This window comes from Eleutherodactylus coqui, chromosome 3, assembly GCF_035609145.1.
Source record: "Eleutherodactylus coqui strain aEleCoq1 chromosome 3, aEleCoq1.hap1, whole genome shotgun sequence".
Taxonomy (NCBI): Eukaryota; Metazoa; Chordata; class Amphibia; order Anura; family Eleutherodactylidae; genus Eleutherodactylus; species Eleutherodactylus coqui.
In genome coordinates, this window is record NC_089839.1 from 30,606,139 (window position 1) to 30,624,089 (window position 17,951).

The window sequence follows — 17,951 nt, forward strand, 5'->3', positions numbered from 1 at the left end:
GCGGACATTCCGTGAGATTTCCGCCCCGTGTGAACCCAGCCTAAAAGGGCCCTTAATTATTAGCCCCCAGTCAGGACCCTCTCTGCTTGAGCTGAAGGTCAACCATGGACATTAAGCGTTTCCTCCTCGTTATGAGATTCCCCACATTACAATGATTTCTTGACCCCAGACGTCCCTTTAATACGGAGTCGCCGCCTGCACCTGCCCCCTCCCCCTAAGCCTTCTTCCTGATGGGCATTGCTTCCATTGATGTTATCACTTCCATCTTTCCGTGCGGCTGGATGTGGAGGCTCACCTCACCGCGCCTGATCCTGCCCCGCAGTATTTATTTATCTAGCGAGGAGGAAATTAATATCCAACTGATGACCTCATAGTCTGTCGCCATGGTGACCGCAGTCAAAAACAGCGCTCCGCAGTGACCTCACGGCTTACATAAACAAATACACATGGCGAGCAGAAAAAACAGCGACCGCCCGGCTGTGCGTGACGCCTCATCGTAAAGGTGTCCGTGTATTTATAGCCTTAAAGGGGTTTTCCTCCGCTAGTGGTCTGCCATTACTTCCTCTATTAAGATATATTCCAACTTTGCATAACAAAAAGGAATGGGGCAAAAATCTTTTACCGTTCAATGTATACAGCTCCTATGCAAAATATGTGTCTCCATGGTTACAGACTACAAATCCCATGCAGTCAGATCCTGCAGTCATGTGTTCTTCCTTTTATCTGTCTCCTTATACACGGAGTGTGTTGCGCCAACAGGTAAGTACGGAGGAGGCTCCGTTATGGTCTGGGGATGCTTTACGTGGCATGGTGTCGGCCCGTTGGTTGTAATGACAAGAACCATGACCACGGAGGTGATCCTGACATTCTAGATAATAACGTGCTGCCGACAATGTCGCAATATTCTGGGAATGGTCAATCGCGGATTTGTGATAATTCACCTCATCACAAATCCAGCGCCGTTTTACGTTTGGTTAAGGATACTGATTGGGATGTTGAGTCCCAACTTGGAAATATGAACAGCATCCATCGTTTTATTTTTTTTTAGAAAACTTGCCAGACATTTGCAGGAGGCATGGAGGGAAATACCAGCTGAACTATATCAGACATTAGTAGAAAATATGCCACTGAGAGTATCTGATGTCATTAGGACCAAAGGAGCCCCACTAAGTGTTAACATATGGAAATAAGTACTACTTTTGATTCCTGCTCAGGTGTCCCAATACTTTTGGTAGGCGAGTGTATATGCAGACATGTAGGTATAACTCCTCCTCTTCCTCCATTTTAGTATTATTTAACATACACGTAAAGGTGGAGAATGATTAAGAACAGCGTTTTAAACACCGGTTTTAACCCTTTCCAATCCACTGTCTGAGGTCTGAAGACATTCTGATTGAAGGCTGTAGAGCTCCTAAGTCGAAAGACGTCCGGCAGGGTATTCTTACTGTATATTACTTTCCGCTCTGTTGTCGGGGGCATCTCCAGCATGTCCCATACCACAGTACTGGCTCTAGCCAGCAGATGACGCCATTGTAAAATGGCAGAAAGAGAAACCCCTCTAGGAAACCCTGAATCCGAAATTGGATTGCAATGGGTTAATATATCCACCGGCGCATGATGTGCCTGATATATGAAGAAGCGCATTTCAGGCAATCCTTGTGCCAACACAGAAATCAGGAACGCTATGTTTTCTCATTAGGGAGAGCACCTAGAAGGTGAGTGAGGAGACTTATAAGGCCGTTCATGCTCCTCTGGGTAATATGCAAATAAGGGAGATGCAACAATACCTTTGCAGCGCCACCTATTGGAAGGCAGCATTCTTGCAAGTCAATGTTAGACTCTTTATTAGAGATGAGCGAGCGTACTCGGATAAGCACTACTCACTCGAGTAATTTGCTTTATCCGAGTACCGCTGTATTCGGGGCTAAAGATTCGGGTGCCGGCACGGAGCGGGGAGCTGCAGGGGAGAGCGGGGAGGAACGGAGGTAAGATCTTTCTCTCCTTCTCTCCAGCCCGCTCTCCCCTGCTCCCCGCTGCGACTCACCTGTCAGCCGCAGCGGCACCCGAATCTTTAGCCCCGAGCACAGCGATACTCGGATAAAGCCAATTACTCGAGCGAGTAGTGCTTATCCGAGTACGCTCGCTCATATCTACTCTTTATACAAGCCTTGTAACAATGACTGGGAATTGAAAGCCAAACCAGAATCCAAACACAGACAGCTGTTTCGGGGTGCTTGCCCCTCATCAGTGTGCAGTAGGTTTCTGGCTTGGCTAGCGAGAGGCCTGTGAATAGATTTGTGGTATAATTTATGCCGGTTTCTGGTATAAATAATGCACAGATGTGTTAGTCCGGGATGGCCACACCCCCTCCTGACAAGCCATACCTTATTTTGGGGAAGGTGGTGTAGAGCAGAGTAGCTGTCAAAAAGTTGCAAAATGTTTGCTGAAGAAGGCCTTGCGCCATATTTTGTGACCTTCATACGCCATAAAGTATATAATAAATCTCCTCCATAATACTTATGTCAGATACTGAACCAGAAAGAAAACCGCAATACTTTATACTGCTGGTTGCATCCATAGAAATGGAAAATCGGGCAAAATGGAAACAGGGCCGATCTTATCTTACAAAGCGACTTCTATTATTCCTTCTGTTAACGGTTTTTTTCCTTTCATGGATGTGAACCTTTTGCTCCTCCCCCGTAACGCTCCTCATCGGCCTCATTCACGGTGTAATCGCCTCCTGATGGATCTCCGCTGCGCCCAATGTCTGCACCCCACAGACCACAGGCTTTGTTTCTTAGAAGCCTTCTGGATGTGATCTTTGTTTAATCACCCCTGAAGAACGCAGCTTTTTAACATTTTACCATCTCTGTATTCCGAAAGCCGTAACTTTTTTATTTTTCCATCAGTAGAGACTTACGAGCGCTCGTGTCTAGTGGAAGGAGTAATATTGTTAATGGAGGCATTTGGGGGTACATCCAATGCAGTAAAAAAAAAATATATATATATATTTTTTTTTTTAATTTATTTATTTATTTTTGGTGGGGGGAGGGGGAGAATGAGAAAAAAAACCCCAGCAGGCTTACTTTTCGCTATTGAGGCTCATTTACAGGGGTGTATTTCTGTCCGGGTACTGTTCATATTTCTTACTGAATGAATACAAATAGCACACGGACCTATTAAAGTAGAAAGTAGTATTCAGATGTGTTTTTTCATGCGGACCGATGCATGTAAAAAAAAATAAAAAAAATTTTTTAAATTGCACCATGTCCTATTTTGGTCCGTATTCACTAAAATCGCCCATAAAACAGTGCTGGATCTCGGGAGCGAGTGAGTCTAAAAACTTCATCACCTGGTCCTTGTCACGCCCCCTAACAGCACCATAACATAGTTTATAATGCTGTGGGAGCCTGATAGGCTCCCCTAGGGGTTACTTCACACGGGCGAGTGCCATATCGCCATGAGAGAATCGCAGCAATATTGCATACTTGCTCATGTGATGTCTAAGAATCAGCAATGCTTTTTTCTGGAAAAAAAAAAATCTCACATCGTATCGCTGCTGCCTGTGATTATTTTTCACGCATTAACCCCTTAACGACCGGGCCATAGTGTTTTTACGTCCTGCAGCTGCAGGACGTGTATGGAGGGAGGTAGCGCCGCTATCTCCCTCCATACAGCGCGGGCGTCAGCTGTTTATTACAGCTGACACCCGCGGGCAATAGCCGCGCTCGGCCGTTCGCGGCTATTAACCCTTTAAATGCCGCTGTCAATTCTGACAACGGCATTTAAATCCCCCGAACGCTGTTTGGGGCTCCCGCACGGCCCCCCCGCGGTGAGATCGGGGGATCCGTGCAGGTGTCATGGCAGCTGGGGGCCTAATGAATGGCCCCAGGGCTGCCTTAGCAGACTGCCTATCAAGCCATCCACACAGGGTGGCTTGAAAGACTGCCTGTAAAAAAGCAGTATGACGTAATGCTATAGCATTACGTCATACTACAGTTAAAGTCCCCCAGGGGGACTTCAAAGTAAAGTAAAAAAAGATCAATAAAGTTTTTTAAATTGTAAAAGAAAAAAAAAGTTATAAAAGTTTAAATCACCCCCTTTTGCCATAACAATTATTAAAAAATCAAAATCATAAAATAAAAATATGTATTTGATATCGCCGCGTCCGTAAAAGTCCGATCTATCAAAGTAGTGCATTATCTTTTCTGCACGGTGAACGTCGTCCGAAAAAAAAATAACGCCAGAAATGCATTTTTTTTAGTTACCCTGTCTCCCAGAAAAAACGCAATAAAAAGCGATCAAAAAGTCGTATGTATTCCAAATTGATACTATTGGAAACTACAGGACATCCTGCAAAAAATGAGCCCTTGCTTAACTACGTCGACGAAAAAATAAAAAAGTTATCGCGCGCACAAAATGACCGCAGAAAATAATTGAAAAAAATTTAATATCTTAAAAAAAAAATACAAGTACTACAGCAAAAAAAATACTATATAAGTTTGGTATCATAGTAATCATACTGACCCATAGAATAAAAATATCAGGGCGTTTTTCTTGCACTTTCTGCATCGTAGAAACAGGACGCACCGAAAGATGGTGGAATGTCGTTTTTTTTTCCGTTTCTCTCTCCGCCAAGAATTTTGAAAAAGTTTTTCAGTACATTATATGGTACAATAAATAGTGCCATTATAAAATACAACTCATCCCGCAAAAAACAAGCCCTCATACAGCGACGTCGATGGATAAATAAAGGAGCTACGATTTTTTAAAAGGGAGTAGGAAAAAACAAAAATGGAAAAAAGCAAAAAAGCCCGGTCACTAAGGGGTTAATCTTGTGCAATAGATTACAACAGGCGTTGCTGATGTTAAAAAAAACGCAGATTGGAATGAGGCCATTGAAAATGATGGGTTTCATAATTCTGCGTTTTCTCGCACTCTTGCCACACTTTTTAATGCTTTTAAAAGTATAGAAACATATACTGTGACGGGTACATAAAGTTTTACAGGAAAACCGTAGATCCGTTCGCACCGCACTTTCTGTGTGCGCTAACTGTAGAAGTTAATGTAGATGTCAGAAAACTGTAAAAACATACGCAGAATTCTACCTCGTTTGCTGTATACTTGTTCATTAAAAAAACGCAAGTTTGCGTAGGTTTTTACCAAAGTAGTATATTTTTTTATATAGTAGAGGAAAAATCGTAGAAAATTTAAGTCGCGTTTTTTTTATCTTTTTCCGTCCGTTTATAAAATGGATACGTTTTCTATAGGAAGAATCGTACGGCGCAGCACAGCGTTCTGTACAATACGCCGCGTTATTGGACAACGTCAAAAATAAACATAAACAGAAGGTACTTTTCTTACAGAGTCAAATACGCTATTGTGTAACGCAAAATAAACGAACTGAAGTGCAAACCTGCGTGACGCAGATGAACGGACGCCAAACACGGGACTACGGTTTTCCTATAAAACTCTCTGTGTAATCTAAGTATATGTTGTCATACGTTTACGGCCGCTGCACACGGACGGGCCGGATTCCAACCTTGTGCCCGGGGCGGACCCCCGCGTGCCTGTCCGCAGTCTTCTTTACATGTGCCGACAGCGCACATGCGTAGTACATATTATGTCACGCCATTGCTAGGTGATGATGCGGCTCCGGCGGGCAAGACGGCTTCCATTGACTTTAATGGACATCATCCGCCTGAAAATAGAGCATGCTGCGATTTTTTTTTCCCTGTGCGAGCGGAAAATTGTAATTGATTTCCGCTCGTAAGCATGCGGGAAAAAAAAAATCGCTTTTCCATAGCATGCTATGGAAGGTATTTGCTGCGGAATCCGGAGGCAGACGCCCGCTCTGGATTCCGCAATGCAAACCCGGGCGTGTGCAGGCGGCCTAACAGCATAAAAACGTGTGCATTTAGCGTACACAGAAAACGTATTGTTTACGCTCGACCACCATTCCATACAGGTTCTCGCACTGCGCGGACACGTGAGCTACTGGGGCTCCCAGTTGTACATCCTACAACATCTGCTGGGAGTTGTAGTTCCACTGCAGCTGGGAGCGTCAGGTTGGCGCCCAATGATATACCACACGTGGGATGGAGCGCGCAGAAGACGAACACAACGTCTATTTGATATCTTCATACTGTTCCAGAGCAGCCGGTTACGGGAGGCAGGATGGAGTATACATGTATACACCGGGCTCTCACCTCACAAGGTCGGTCATGCAGGAGCCCACCACCACCACCTGCGGCCTCTCGGGGTCCATCCTGTTGTCTGTAAGCTGCTGGAGGGAAGAGATGAAAGAGAGTCATTAGTAACACCGCCGGGACAAAGTTCACCGACAGACCTTTCACCAGCGGCGGCCGGCAGCCAGCCAATCACAGCGCAGCTCTGCAAAATCTACATCCACGCTAAAAAAGAAAGAGGTTTTGTCGCACATTTGTCGCAATTTTTTCAGATGTGGGAAATTGGTTCCAAATCTGCTACATGTGAACGTCCCCCCAGAGGGGTCGGACCATGGCGGAGTCTGATGGGGTCTCCATGCTGAGACCTGCGCCAATCCCGAGAATGGAGTACTTGTGTCCCCCTCTCCGCTCACCCATAGTGACGTCCGATGACCCGCGGCCGCCATTTCTTTCACTTCAGTGGGAAGTAGCCGAGCGCTTGTACTCGCCATCTCCGGCAGTCCATGAAAGGAGCGGATAGGTGATGAGACTTAATTCTGGGGTACGCGGGTGGAATTACTCGCCGTCCGACCCGCAGCCCGTCCGCAATTGACATTGTGGATGAAGCAGGTATCCGCGACTTATCCGTAATGTCAATTGCGGATGGCCGTGGGTCGGACGGCTTCCATTGACTTCAATGGAAACCGTCCGTGAGGAAACCGCACGAAAATAGAACATGCTGCGTTTTTTTCTCCGCCTGCGAATGCCGACCGCAGAATCCGCAATGTAAATCCGTTGGTGTGCAGCCGGCCTAGTCTCCTCCGCAGACTGATCCAGTTTACCTGCACTGATACACTGTAACAAACTCCCACAGCGCACCTCCCAGAGGAAAGTGTCTGGACTGGACACAATGTAACAAACCCTCAGCTGTGAGAAGGATCAGACCTGTACAGGTTTTCAGTCTCAACATGTAAACAAGATTTATTTCTATTCACTGACAACAAGCAGAGATTTTGCAGTTCTATGAGTTCTCATTACATAAAGCCCAACGTCTGACACTTTATGACTCCAAACAAGCTGCATCTTTGGAGTTGTAGTATCACAGCTCCCACTACAAGCCCAATGGGTAACTAGGGACATTAACACCCTACGGACGTCCATTTTAGACCCCCCCACAACACTCACATGGTTCGGTCCTTCGGTCACAGAAGACGGCTGGGAATACCACGTGACTATACTCAGCCAATCATAGCGCGTTGTATCACTCACGTGTCTTTCGAACACGGAAATACAAGGCCTGAACTGGGAACTGTCTCCATGGTAACACACTGCCAAGAGATAGGGCTGTCCTGAGCAGTGCCTGAGGAACAAATCAGTGTGCTGGCGGCCTGTACAGCTAGTATATGGAGTTCTTGCTGTGTGTGATCATGTTTAATATATATTAATGCATTAGACTGTTTTATTGGCGTGTAAAGTTAGATTTAGCACACCTCCACGCGGCAGGCATTGCACTAGACACATCGGTGCGGCGTCTTGCCGGAAGGACCCCAGGTTTCCTGCTGTCGGTTCTCGGGGTGAGTGGCGGGTTCTGTTGTCAATGGGCTGTCTCATCACTATAGTACACAAGTCTGGCGGAGGTCGGCTGGGACTTGTCGTTCCGCGGTAGCTGTGCAATGTCTGATGGTTTCCTCTTCCTCCAGGCTCTGCACGATGTCCCCTGAAGTCACCCTGAACCGCATCGCCCCTGCGCTCTCCCCGTTCATCTCCAGCGTGGTCCGCAATGGGAAGGTGGGCCTGGACTCCAGCAGCTGCCTGCGGATCACCGACCTGAAATCGGGGTACGTGATGTAGTGCACCGGGCCGTGGGAAGTATGTGTCCCCCTGTGCCACACTATAATGTATGTATACAGGGCCACAGGAAGTATGTGTCCCCCTGTGTCACACTATGATGTATGTATACAGGGCAGTGGGAAGTATGTGTCCCCCTGTGTCACACCATAATGTATGTATACAGGGCCGTGGGAAGTATGTGTCCCCCTGTGTCACACTATGATGTATGTATACAGGGCCGTGGGAAGTATGTGTCCCCCTGTGTCACACTATGATGTATGTATACAGGGCCGTGGGAAGTATGTGTCCCCCTGTGTCACACTATGATGTATGTATACAGGGCAGTGGGAAGTATGTGTCCCCCTGTGTCACACCATAATGTATGTATACAGGGCAGCGGGAAGTATGTGTCCCCCTGTGTCACACTATAATGTATGTATACAAGGCTGCAGGAAGTATGTGTCCCTCTATGTAGCACTATAATGTGTATGTATACAAGGCTGCAGGAAGTATGTGTCCCTCTGTGTAGCACTATAATGTGTATGTATACAAGGCTGCAGGAAGTATGTGTCCCTCTGTGTAGCACTATAATGTATATATACAGGGCTGCGGGAAGTATGTGTCCCCCTGTGTAGCACTATAATGTATATATACAGGGCTGCGGGAAGTATGTGTCCCCCTGTGTAGCACTATAATGTATATATACAGGGCTGCGGGAAGTATGTGTCCCCCTGTGTAGCACTATAATGTATATATACAGGGCTGCGGGAAGTATGTGTCCCCCTGTGTAGCACTATAATGTATATATACAGGGCTGCGGGAAGTATGTGTCCCCCTGTGTAGCACTATAATGTATATATACAGGGCTGCGGGAAGTATGTGTCCCCCTGTGTAGCACTATAATGTATATATACAGGGCTGCGGGAAGTATGTGTCCCCCTGTGTAGCACTATAATGTATATATACAGGGCTGCGGGAAGTATGTGTCCCCCTGTGTAGCACTATAATGTATATATACAGGGCTGCGGGAAGTATGTGTCCCCCTGTGTAGCACTATAATGTATATATACAGGGCTGCGGGAAGTATGTGTCCCCCTGTGTAGCACTATAATGTATATATACAGGGCTGCGGGAAGTATGTGTCCCCCTGTGTAGCACTATAATGTATATATACAGGGCTGCGGGAAGTATGTGTCCCCCTGTGTAGCACTATAATGTGTATATATACAGGGCTGCGGGAAGTATGTGTCCCCCTGTGTAGCACTATAATGTGTATATATACAGGGCTGCGGGAAGTATGTGTCCCCCTGTGTCTCACCATAATGTGTGTGTGTGTGTGTATACCGGGCCGCGGGAAGCATGTGTCCCCCTGTGTCTCACTATAATGTGTGTGTGTGTATACCGGGCCGCGGGAAGCATGTGTCCCCCTGTGTCTCACTATAATGTGTGTGTGTGTGTGTGTGTGTATACCGGGCCGCGGGAAGCATGTGTCCCCCTGTGTCTCACTATAATGTGTGTGTATACCGGGCCGCGGGAAGCATGTGTCCCCCTGTGTCACACTATAATGTGTGTGTATACCGGGCCGCGGGAAGCATGTGTCCCCCTGTGTCACACTATAATGTGTGTGTATACCGGGCCGCGGGAAGCATGTGTCCCCCTGTGTCACACTATAATGTGTGTGTATACCGGGCCGCGGGAAGCATGTGTCCCCCTGTGTCACACTATAATGTGTGTGTATACCGGGCCGCGGGAAGCATGTGTCCCCCTGTGTCACACTATAATGTGTGTGTATACCGGGCCGCGGGAAGCATGTGTCCCCCTGTGTCACACTATAATGTGTGTGTATACCGGGCCGCGGGAAGCATGTGTCCCCCTGTGTCTCACTATAATGTGTGTGTATACCGGGCCGCGGGAAGCATGTGTCCCCCTGTGTCACACTATAATGTGTGTGTATACCGGGCCGCGGGAAGCATGTGTCCCCCTGTGTCTCACTATAATGTGTGTGTATACCGGGCCGCGGGAAGCATGTGTCCCCCTGTGTCTCACTATAATGTGTGTGTATACCGGGCCGCGGGAAGCATGTGTCCCCCTGTGTCACGTTGTAATGTATGTGTCACACTATAATGTATGTAAACAGGGCCACGGGAAGTATGTGTCCACCTGTGTCACGCTATAATATATGTGTACTGGGCCACGGGAAGTAGGTGTCCCCCTGTGTCACACTATAATGTATGTATACAGGGCTGCGGTAAGTATGTGTCCCCCTGTGTCACACTATAATGTATATGTACCCCTGTGTCATACTATAATGTATGTAAACAGGGCAACGGGAAGCATGTGTCCCCCTGTGTCACGCTATAATGTATGTGTACTGGGCCACGGGAAGTAGGTGTCCCCCTGTGTCACACTATAATGTATGTATACAGGGCTGCGGTAAGTATGTGTCCCCCTGTGTCACACTGTAATGTATGTGTCCCGTTGTGTCACATTATAATGTATGTATACAGGGCCACGGGAAGTAAGTGTCCCCCTGTGTCACACTATAATATATGTGTACTGGGCCACAGGAAGTAAGTGTCCCCCTGTCTCACACTATAATGTATGTGTACCCCTGTGTCACACTATAATATAAGTACTGGGCCACAGGAAGTAAGTGTCCCCCTGTGTCACACTATTATGTATGTGTACAAGGCCACGGGAAGTATGTGTCCCCCTGTGTCACACTATAATGTATGTGTACTGGGCCACAGGAAGTATGTGGCCCCCTGTGTCACATCATAATGTATGTATACAGGGCCACAGGAAGTACAGTATGTGTCTCCCTGTGTCACACTATAATGTATGTATACAGGGCCACAGGAAGTACAGTATGTGTCCCCCGGTGTCGCACTATAATGCAGTGTTCCCCATCTCCAGTCCTCAGGGACCCCCAACAGGTGATGTTTTCAGGATATCCTCAGTAATGCACAGGGGGTGTAATTATTGTTAGAGCTTCAGATATTGCTACAGGGATTCTTACTATAGGATATCCTGAAAACATGACCTGTTGGAGGACTGGAGTTGGGAAACACTGCTATAATGTATGTATACAGGGCCACAAGAAGTATGTGTCCCCCTGTGTCGCACTGTCATGTGTACTGGCTACGGGAAGTATATGTCCCCCTGTGTCACACTATGATGTATGTGTACAGGACCACAGGAAGTATGTGTCCCCTTGTGTCACATTATGATGTATGTGTACCTGGCCGCAGGAAGTATGTGGCCCCCTGTGTCACACTATAACGTATGTATGCATGCAAAGCCACAGGAAGTACGTACCCCGTTATGTGTCAAGCTGCCGGATTACATCCTAATTCATGCAACCCTCTATGCATACATTCTGATTTCACCCAGGCAGCCTGGCGCATAATCACCAGGACACAAACTTCTCATGGCCCTGTATACATACATTATAGTGTGACACAGAGGGACACATACTTCCTGCGGTTCTGTATGTAACACGTATGTTATTTTGTGACCCGGAAGGACTTGCATGTAACCTAGGGCTACATGAGTTTTAGTATACGGCGCCCCTGTTTATGGATCACAATATATTTTTGGGCCACATCATAATATATGTTTAAAGGGCCACAGAAAGTATGTGCTCCCGGGTGACAACATAGTGTATTCAGGACCACAGAAGTATGTGTCCCCCTGATCATGTATCAGACTGGTAGGTTACAACATCCTTTTTGTTCCTCTGTCTACATATATTATGATGTGAGGCGGGGGGGGGTCGAGGGAATAATGACGGAACCGAGCATAATGGGGTCCGATCTGCTGCCCGGGTATTAGCCAGAGATTACAGCGTAAATGGGAAACCACCCTAAGATGTGTTTCCCAATACAATACACTGTGCACATTGGCACCTACCCCCTCCCCCCCCCCCCCCACACCCCCAAGACTCCTACCAGGTTGTAGAAGAACAACAGCAAAGGAGATAATCCAGTAAACGGCGATCTGGTGAGCGGCTGCAGGATTACAGCTTATTACAGCTTATTACATGTCTGTGCTGTTAGGTCTTCTCAGCTCTCCTGTCCCTGACTTTGCCTTTTCTCATCAGCTGCACCTCCCTGACGCCCGGACCCAGCTGCGATCGCTTCAAGCTGCACATCCCCTATGCCGGGGAGACCCTGAAATGTGAGTATTCCCCAGTGGGGGTCCTCGCTCAGCAACAGCCCTCCAACCGGCACGTTACAATTGGAAAAGCCTCCGAAAATGGCACTTTTTAAAAAAAAAAAAATTAGATTTAATTTAGATTTTGAATTTGTTGCATGCAAATATTTTTGGCGCAGAACTCGGCGCCTTAAGTGCATTATTAACCCCTTATTGACGTAGCTAATTTTAGCTTTGAGAACCAGTAAGTCGCATCATCCCTTCTTGTGTTCCAGCGGTCAGAACTTCTAAAACCTTTTTTTTCGTTCCTGTAGCTGCCGGTCACTTCTTATTTCGCAGGACGGCTTCTAGTTTTTATAGCCACTGATTTCAGGTACGTGCGAAGGATTGAAGAACTTTACTCATTTTTACACCCTTTTTTCTTTGTCCTGGGGCAATGGAAAAAAATAACTATTTTACCGCTGTTTTTTGTGATTTCTCATTGACATTCACAGTTTGGGCGGAAATTCCGCGGTGGGATTTCCCACGGGATTTCCGCCGCTGGAAGCCTGCATAGGATTGCGTTTACAAACGCAATCCTATGCAGACGGCCACGGTTTGGCCGCACGAAATCTCGCACGGCAAACAAACCGCGGCATGTCCTATTTCTGTGCGGGGCTTGTCACCCACCCGCCGCCGGCTCCGGTCTGAGATGATCAGAAAACGGTTGTTTTTTGTTTTTTTTTTAAACTGGAATTTTCTGTGTTTTGATAAATGTAATATTTTCTAGAACATGTTATAGATGTGACAATATCATTTATGTAGTTTTATTTTATTTTTTAAAACCCCATAGTGACCACCCATATGTGGTTTCACGTCCTGGGTGCCTGGGTTTTATTATACAGGGCCTTGAAAACACATTGGCCCTGTAAGATGAAGGTGCGGGGTCGGGGAGTGTCACTGGGGGCTGCAGTGTGGGGTCCCCGGTCACATGATCGGCGTTATCCCTCACGGATTCCATCCAATGGATAATCCTGTAAAAGTTAAAAGAAAAATTAAAGTTAGTTTCTTCTTCCCCCGCTGATGCGGTTGGTAAAGGGAGATGAGACTTCTTACCAGAGGCCTCCGGATTCGTTCCTGTCACGATCATCCTCCACGGAGCTTCTCTGCATGCCCCCGCCGGCAAGATGGCAGGCGTATGCGGTACGAAGGTTCACAGAGCGTCACTTTTTGGACCCCATCCCTGCCGCTGAGGTCAAGAAATACACCCAAAAAATGTGTTGGGTTTGCAGCAAGCATGGGAGGAGGAGGGATACCCATCTTTACTGCCCCATCTGCTCATCCCCACCAGGCCTCCTTAACGACCCGTTCTCAGACATGCCGCACAGTTTACATTTTCTTTTATCCAAGAGGTAGGGCATCAAAGGAATTTATACAGTTGTGCCTTTAAATCCAATGGCTGTTCCCTCCATTATAGACCTAGCCGTGTGTCCTATAAGCAGATTGGGGCTACAATGCTATAGCTGAACATAGAAGAACTAGTGCTGTAAAGTTTGGGGTGCGTCTCCCCAGTTTTGCCTGCTTCAAACAAAGAAAACTCTCATGAGAATGACCCATTTGTGGAAATAATACAATTTTTATTTTTTATTTTTTACCTGCTTTATAATAATTTTTGCAAAAAAAAAAAAAGGTAAGGTCAGAATGCTCAGGACACCCCTAGATAAATGGGCAGAGTAGTCTAGATTTCAAAATGGGGTGATTTCTTGGGGATGGTCTATAGATTTGGCAGCTTGATGGCTCTACAAGTGGAATTTATTCAGTTGTGCCCTGAAAGCCAATGGGTGTTCCCTCCATTAATGGTCTAGCCATGTGTCCAGGAAGCAGATTAGGGCCACAATGGGTATGTTTCTGAACACAGGACAAACGGGGGTATCCATATTGGGGTACAAGTCTTCATTCATATGTGTGCTGTACAATAAAAAATGTTTTTAAAATGACACAATTACCCAAAAAAATGGAAATCATATTTTTTTTCCTTCTGCTTTGCTTAGATTCATTCAAAAACTGTGGGGTTATAATACTGCACCCCTAGATGAATTCGTTAAGGGGTCTAGTTTTTAAAATGGGGTCATTTGTGGGGTTCTCCATAGCTTTGGCAGCTCAAAGGCTCTACAAGTGGGCAGTGGGGCTTAAATCACCTTTAACCCTTATGTCCGCACCCGGGTACCCACTAGCCACTTATTCGTGATTTTTCTCTTGTTTGTGCAAAGATTTCTTCAAGCGGCTTTAGATCCTCGTGATTAGGATAGGGTATAACATTATGAGTAGAGATGAGCGAGTATACTCGCTAAAGGCAATTGCTTGAGCGAGCATTGCCTTTAGCGAGTATCTCCCCGCTCGAGACTGAAGGTTCGGGTGCTGGCAGCGGGCAGGGAGCTGCAGGGGAGAGCGGGGCGGAACGGAGGGGAGATCTCTCTCTCCCCCCCGCTCCCTCCTGCTGACTGCCGCTACTCCCCGCTCCCCTGCGCCGGCACCCAAACATTCAGTCTCGAGCGGGGAGATACTCGCTAAAGGCAATGCTCGCTCGAGCAATTGCCTTTAGTAAGTATACTCGTTCATCCTTAATTATGATCAGTGGGGGTCCGATCACTGGGCCGTTTATGTATAGGGAGACTGCCTCGGGCGGGGAGAATCTGGTGCAGTCCACCTTTTTGACTCAGAGCTCTGTTCTGAGCCAAACTTCAAAGTATTTTTATCCTGAAATGCCACAGCGGTTCCAAAAAAATATGCGCAGATTGCAGTGGGCATGCTGGTCATGAATTGGGCAGCATGAACCCAGTGGCGGGTTCATTTTTAACTTGAAGGGTGCTAATTTCAGTGTGGATTGGGGTAGAAAGAGACTTGAATTATGACAGTACTTTACTTCCTCCCTGCTGAAGTCACAACTGCATGTCTTGGGAGGGGTACTGTATCTCCTTGTAGAGACCTGGAGTCCACTAAGTAGGTGTAGGGATATTTATAGGCCTAATGGTGCTCCTCTGGGAAATTTGATATGCAGATAGTAGATGGCACAAAGCTTCTGCAGCAACCTTTATTGGAAGGTAGGCTTCCGAAAAGTCAATGTTCAGCTTTCTAACCTAACCAGGGATATAAGCCAAACCAGAGTCAGGAGGAAAAAACCCATCTGGAGACAACTGTTTCAGGGTTCTTCCTGTTCCCAGTTGATGCTCTACAAAAAGACAAATGGTACTCCTTCTGACCCACATCCTACACCTCTCACCCAGCCCACTGTAATGATGAGAAGCAAAATCCCCCAAACAGCTCTCTGTAGACGGGTGTCTCTTCCTTACGAACAAAATTCTGGTTTGGCTTATATTCCCGGTCATGTTTAAAGGGGTTGTCCCGCGATAGCAAGTGGGGTTCAGCACTTCTGTATGGCCATATTAATGCACTTTGTAATATACATCGTGCATTAAATATTGGCCATACAGAAGTTATACACTTACCCCCCCGGTGTTGGCGTCCCCGTCTCCATGGCGCCGACCGAAGCCGCCTTCTGCCTGGATTAGACGTGCTTGCGCTGTCTGCTTCTTCTGTCCCGCTGAAGGGGCCGCTCCGGCGTGCTCGCGCCGCACAGGTCTTCTGCGCATGCGCAGAAGACCTCTGCGGAGCGAGCACGCCGGAGCGGGACAGAAGAGGGCAGACTGTGCAAGCGCGTCTAATCCAGGCAGAAGAAGGCTTCGGTCGGCGCCATGGAGACGGGGACGCCAACACCGGGGGGGTAAGTGTATAACTTCTGTATGGCCAATATTTAATGCACGATGTATATTACAAAGTGCATTAATATGGCCATACAGAAGTGCTTAACCCCACTTGCTTTCGCGGGACAACCCCTTTAAGGCTTGTTAGAAAGTTGACTTAAAAGAAAGCTACCTTCCAATGAGGAGCACTACAGAGGCATTACTGTATGTCTGTCAACACTAATGAAGTCCTGTGATCACAGCAGCATCGGTAAAAATTCAAGCAATGCACTAGCAAGGGTGAAAGTGATAGGTTGGAGGCTTCGTGGTGTCCTGTTCAGTCTGCAATCCATCTCAGTATGTTGTGAGTTAATGACGTTTTTGGAAACTTGCTCTCCATTAGCAGAGGCCTGAGAAGTTGCATCCCTGCCTTTCAGACATGCGCTGGGAATCTGCTATAAAGATCTCTTACCTTTCGACCTTTTGCAAGATTTAAATGGTTCTACGCTCGCTCCGCGATCCCCCATTGTTAGGTGAGAATAGAGCGTGCCGTCAGTATTGTGCTTGTCCGTCACGTCTCGCTCTGTCTTTTCCTGCCAGCCACAAGCCCCCGCCGAACATTGGAAGATCGCAGCGGCAGCGTCTTTGTTGGGAAGCGGGAGGGCAGATTAGCACATTTTCCTTGGTAATTAGCGTTCTAACACTGGCAATTTGCATGCAGTTTGACCTAATTAGCATGTACCTGCCTCCAGCATGTAGGACCGTGGAGATGGCGGTAGGGCGGAGTTTTTCCAGTATATTTAAAGCCTGTATGGATCGGTGTGTGGCCGGTGGCGGAACTGACAGGACCTCATTCACGGTAATACTACAGGATGGCAAGTAACGTCGGCCCCCCGTGACGCTCTTGTGTTCTGGCAGCTCAGGCTAAACTTAGTGCCGCCGAGAATAGCTGTAATAACCAGGCACACAATGAGCTGCTATTAACCAGCTGCGCCTGACATTTCGGCTGTTCCCGGTGAGCCCCACTTCCGGGTAAATGCCACTTTCTCCGCTTTTTAGCTCTGTAGATTATCAGGCGCTGAACCAACGGCTTCTCCTACTGTTCTCATCGCTTCGGAGCTCAAGAGCCTCGGGATTCTGCATTCATCTCCTCCAAACTGCCTCCGCAGCAGCGCTCATGTTAGCGTGAAATAATCCGCAAGCTCCGCCTCGTTTATATGCACACAAAAAAGCAAAGCACTATGCAAAAAATGTTTAAAAAAAAACACTAAAAACTATTAATAAAGCGAATTAACCCTTTAAGGACAGGGCCTATTGGGCCAAAAGGATGCACCGATTTATTTGAGGATTTTCATCTCCACCGTACCGTTTTTGGGTACATGTATTGTAAATATTTTATTTTTTTTTGAAGAGCACGGAGAGAACATAAATTCTGCCTTTTTTTCTTTTTCTTTTTTGACGATACCCAATTTTTTTTAATTTTTTTTTTTAGGTTTCCCACTTTTGTACAATAAAAACCTTTTTTGGAGATTTTTTTTTCCCCTACATCGCTGCATTTAAAGTCCCATAATTCTTTTGTGTTGTGTTTTTTTCATTAACTGTGAGGGCTTGTTTTTGCGTGATGAGCTGTAGTTTTTATCGGTACCTTTTAGGGTACATACGGCTTTTTTGATCACTTTTATTGTGGTTTTTTTTTGGGGGGGGGGGGGAGGGAAGACGACCAAAATGGGCATTTTGCAGCAGTTTTTAATTTTTTTGCAGTGCAGGATAAAACGTCTGTTCAATTTATTGTACGGATCGTTATATATATTTTTTTTCCTGAAAATGGGGGAAATGTGCAAAGAAAAAAAAAAGTTGCTGTTTTTTCCAAAGCGTGCTTTTATGTCCCTGTAGGGGACTTGAACCGTAACCTCTATGATAGTGCATTGCAGGACTTCTGGACTGCAATGCCTTATCACTTTCAATAGCGGTCATAGGTAACGACAAGCCGTGACTCCCAATATCTGGCATCCTGTTACCATGACAACCCAGTGGCCGTCTGCGATTACGTCATGGGGAGCCAATGGCGTGACAGAGAGTG

General features: G+C 46.7%; 2 protein-coding genes across 4 annotated transcripts in view; one reads left to right on the forward strand and one right to left on the reverse strand.

Moving 5' to 3' along the window:
• Positions 1 to 16,703, reverse strand: part of RBKS (ribokinase) — a 54,133-nt gene extending 37,430 nt beyond the window's left edge. Inside the window, exons 1-2 of one of the 2 annotated variants that reach the window (XM_066595417.1) lie at positions 16,614 to 16,703; positions 6,210 to 6,286 (exon numbers count right to left, since the gene is read on the reverse strand). In XM_066595417.1, coding sequence (XP_066451514.1) covers positions 6,210 to 6,268 — 59 coding nt within the window. In that variant the 5' untranslated portion in view covers positions 6,269 to 6,286; positions 16,614 to 16,703. Of the gene's footprint in view, positions 1 to 6,209; positions 6,287 to 7,352; positions 7,438 to 16,613 lie in introns of those variants that run through there. The other variant, XM_066595416.1, reaches the window with a different exon arrangement.
• The window catches only part of BABAM2 (BRISC and BRCA1 A complex member 2), a 133,034-nt gene continuing 122,697 nt past the window's right edge, over positions 7,615 to 17,951 (forward strand). Inside the window, exons 1-3 of one of the 2 annotated variants that reach the window (XM_066595415.1) lie at positions 7,615 to 7,741; positions 7,868 to 8,005; positions 12,100 to 12,176. In XM_066595415.1, the coding sequence (XP_066451512.1) occupies positions 7,878 to 8,005; positions 12,100 to 12,176 (205 nt within the window). In that variant the 5' untranslated portion in view covers positions 7,615 to 7,741; positions 7,868 to 7,877. The other variant, XM_066595414.1, reaches the window with a different exon arrangement.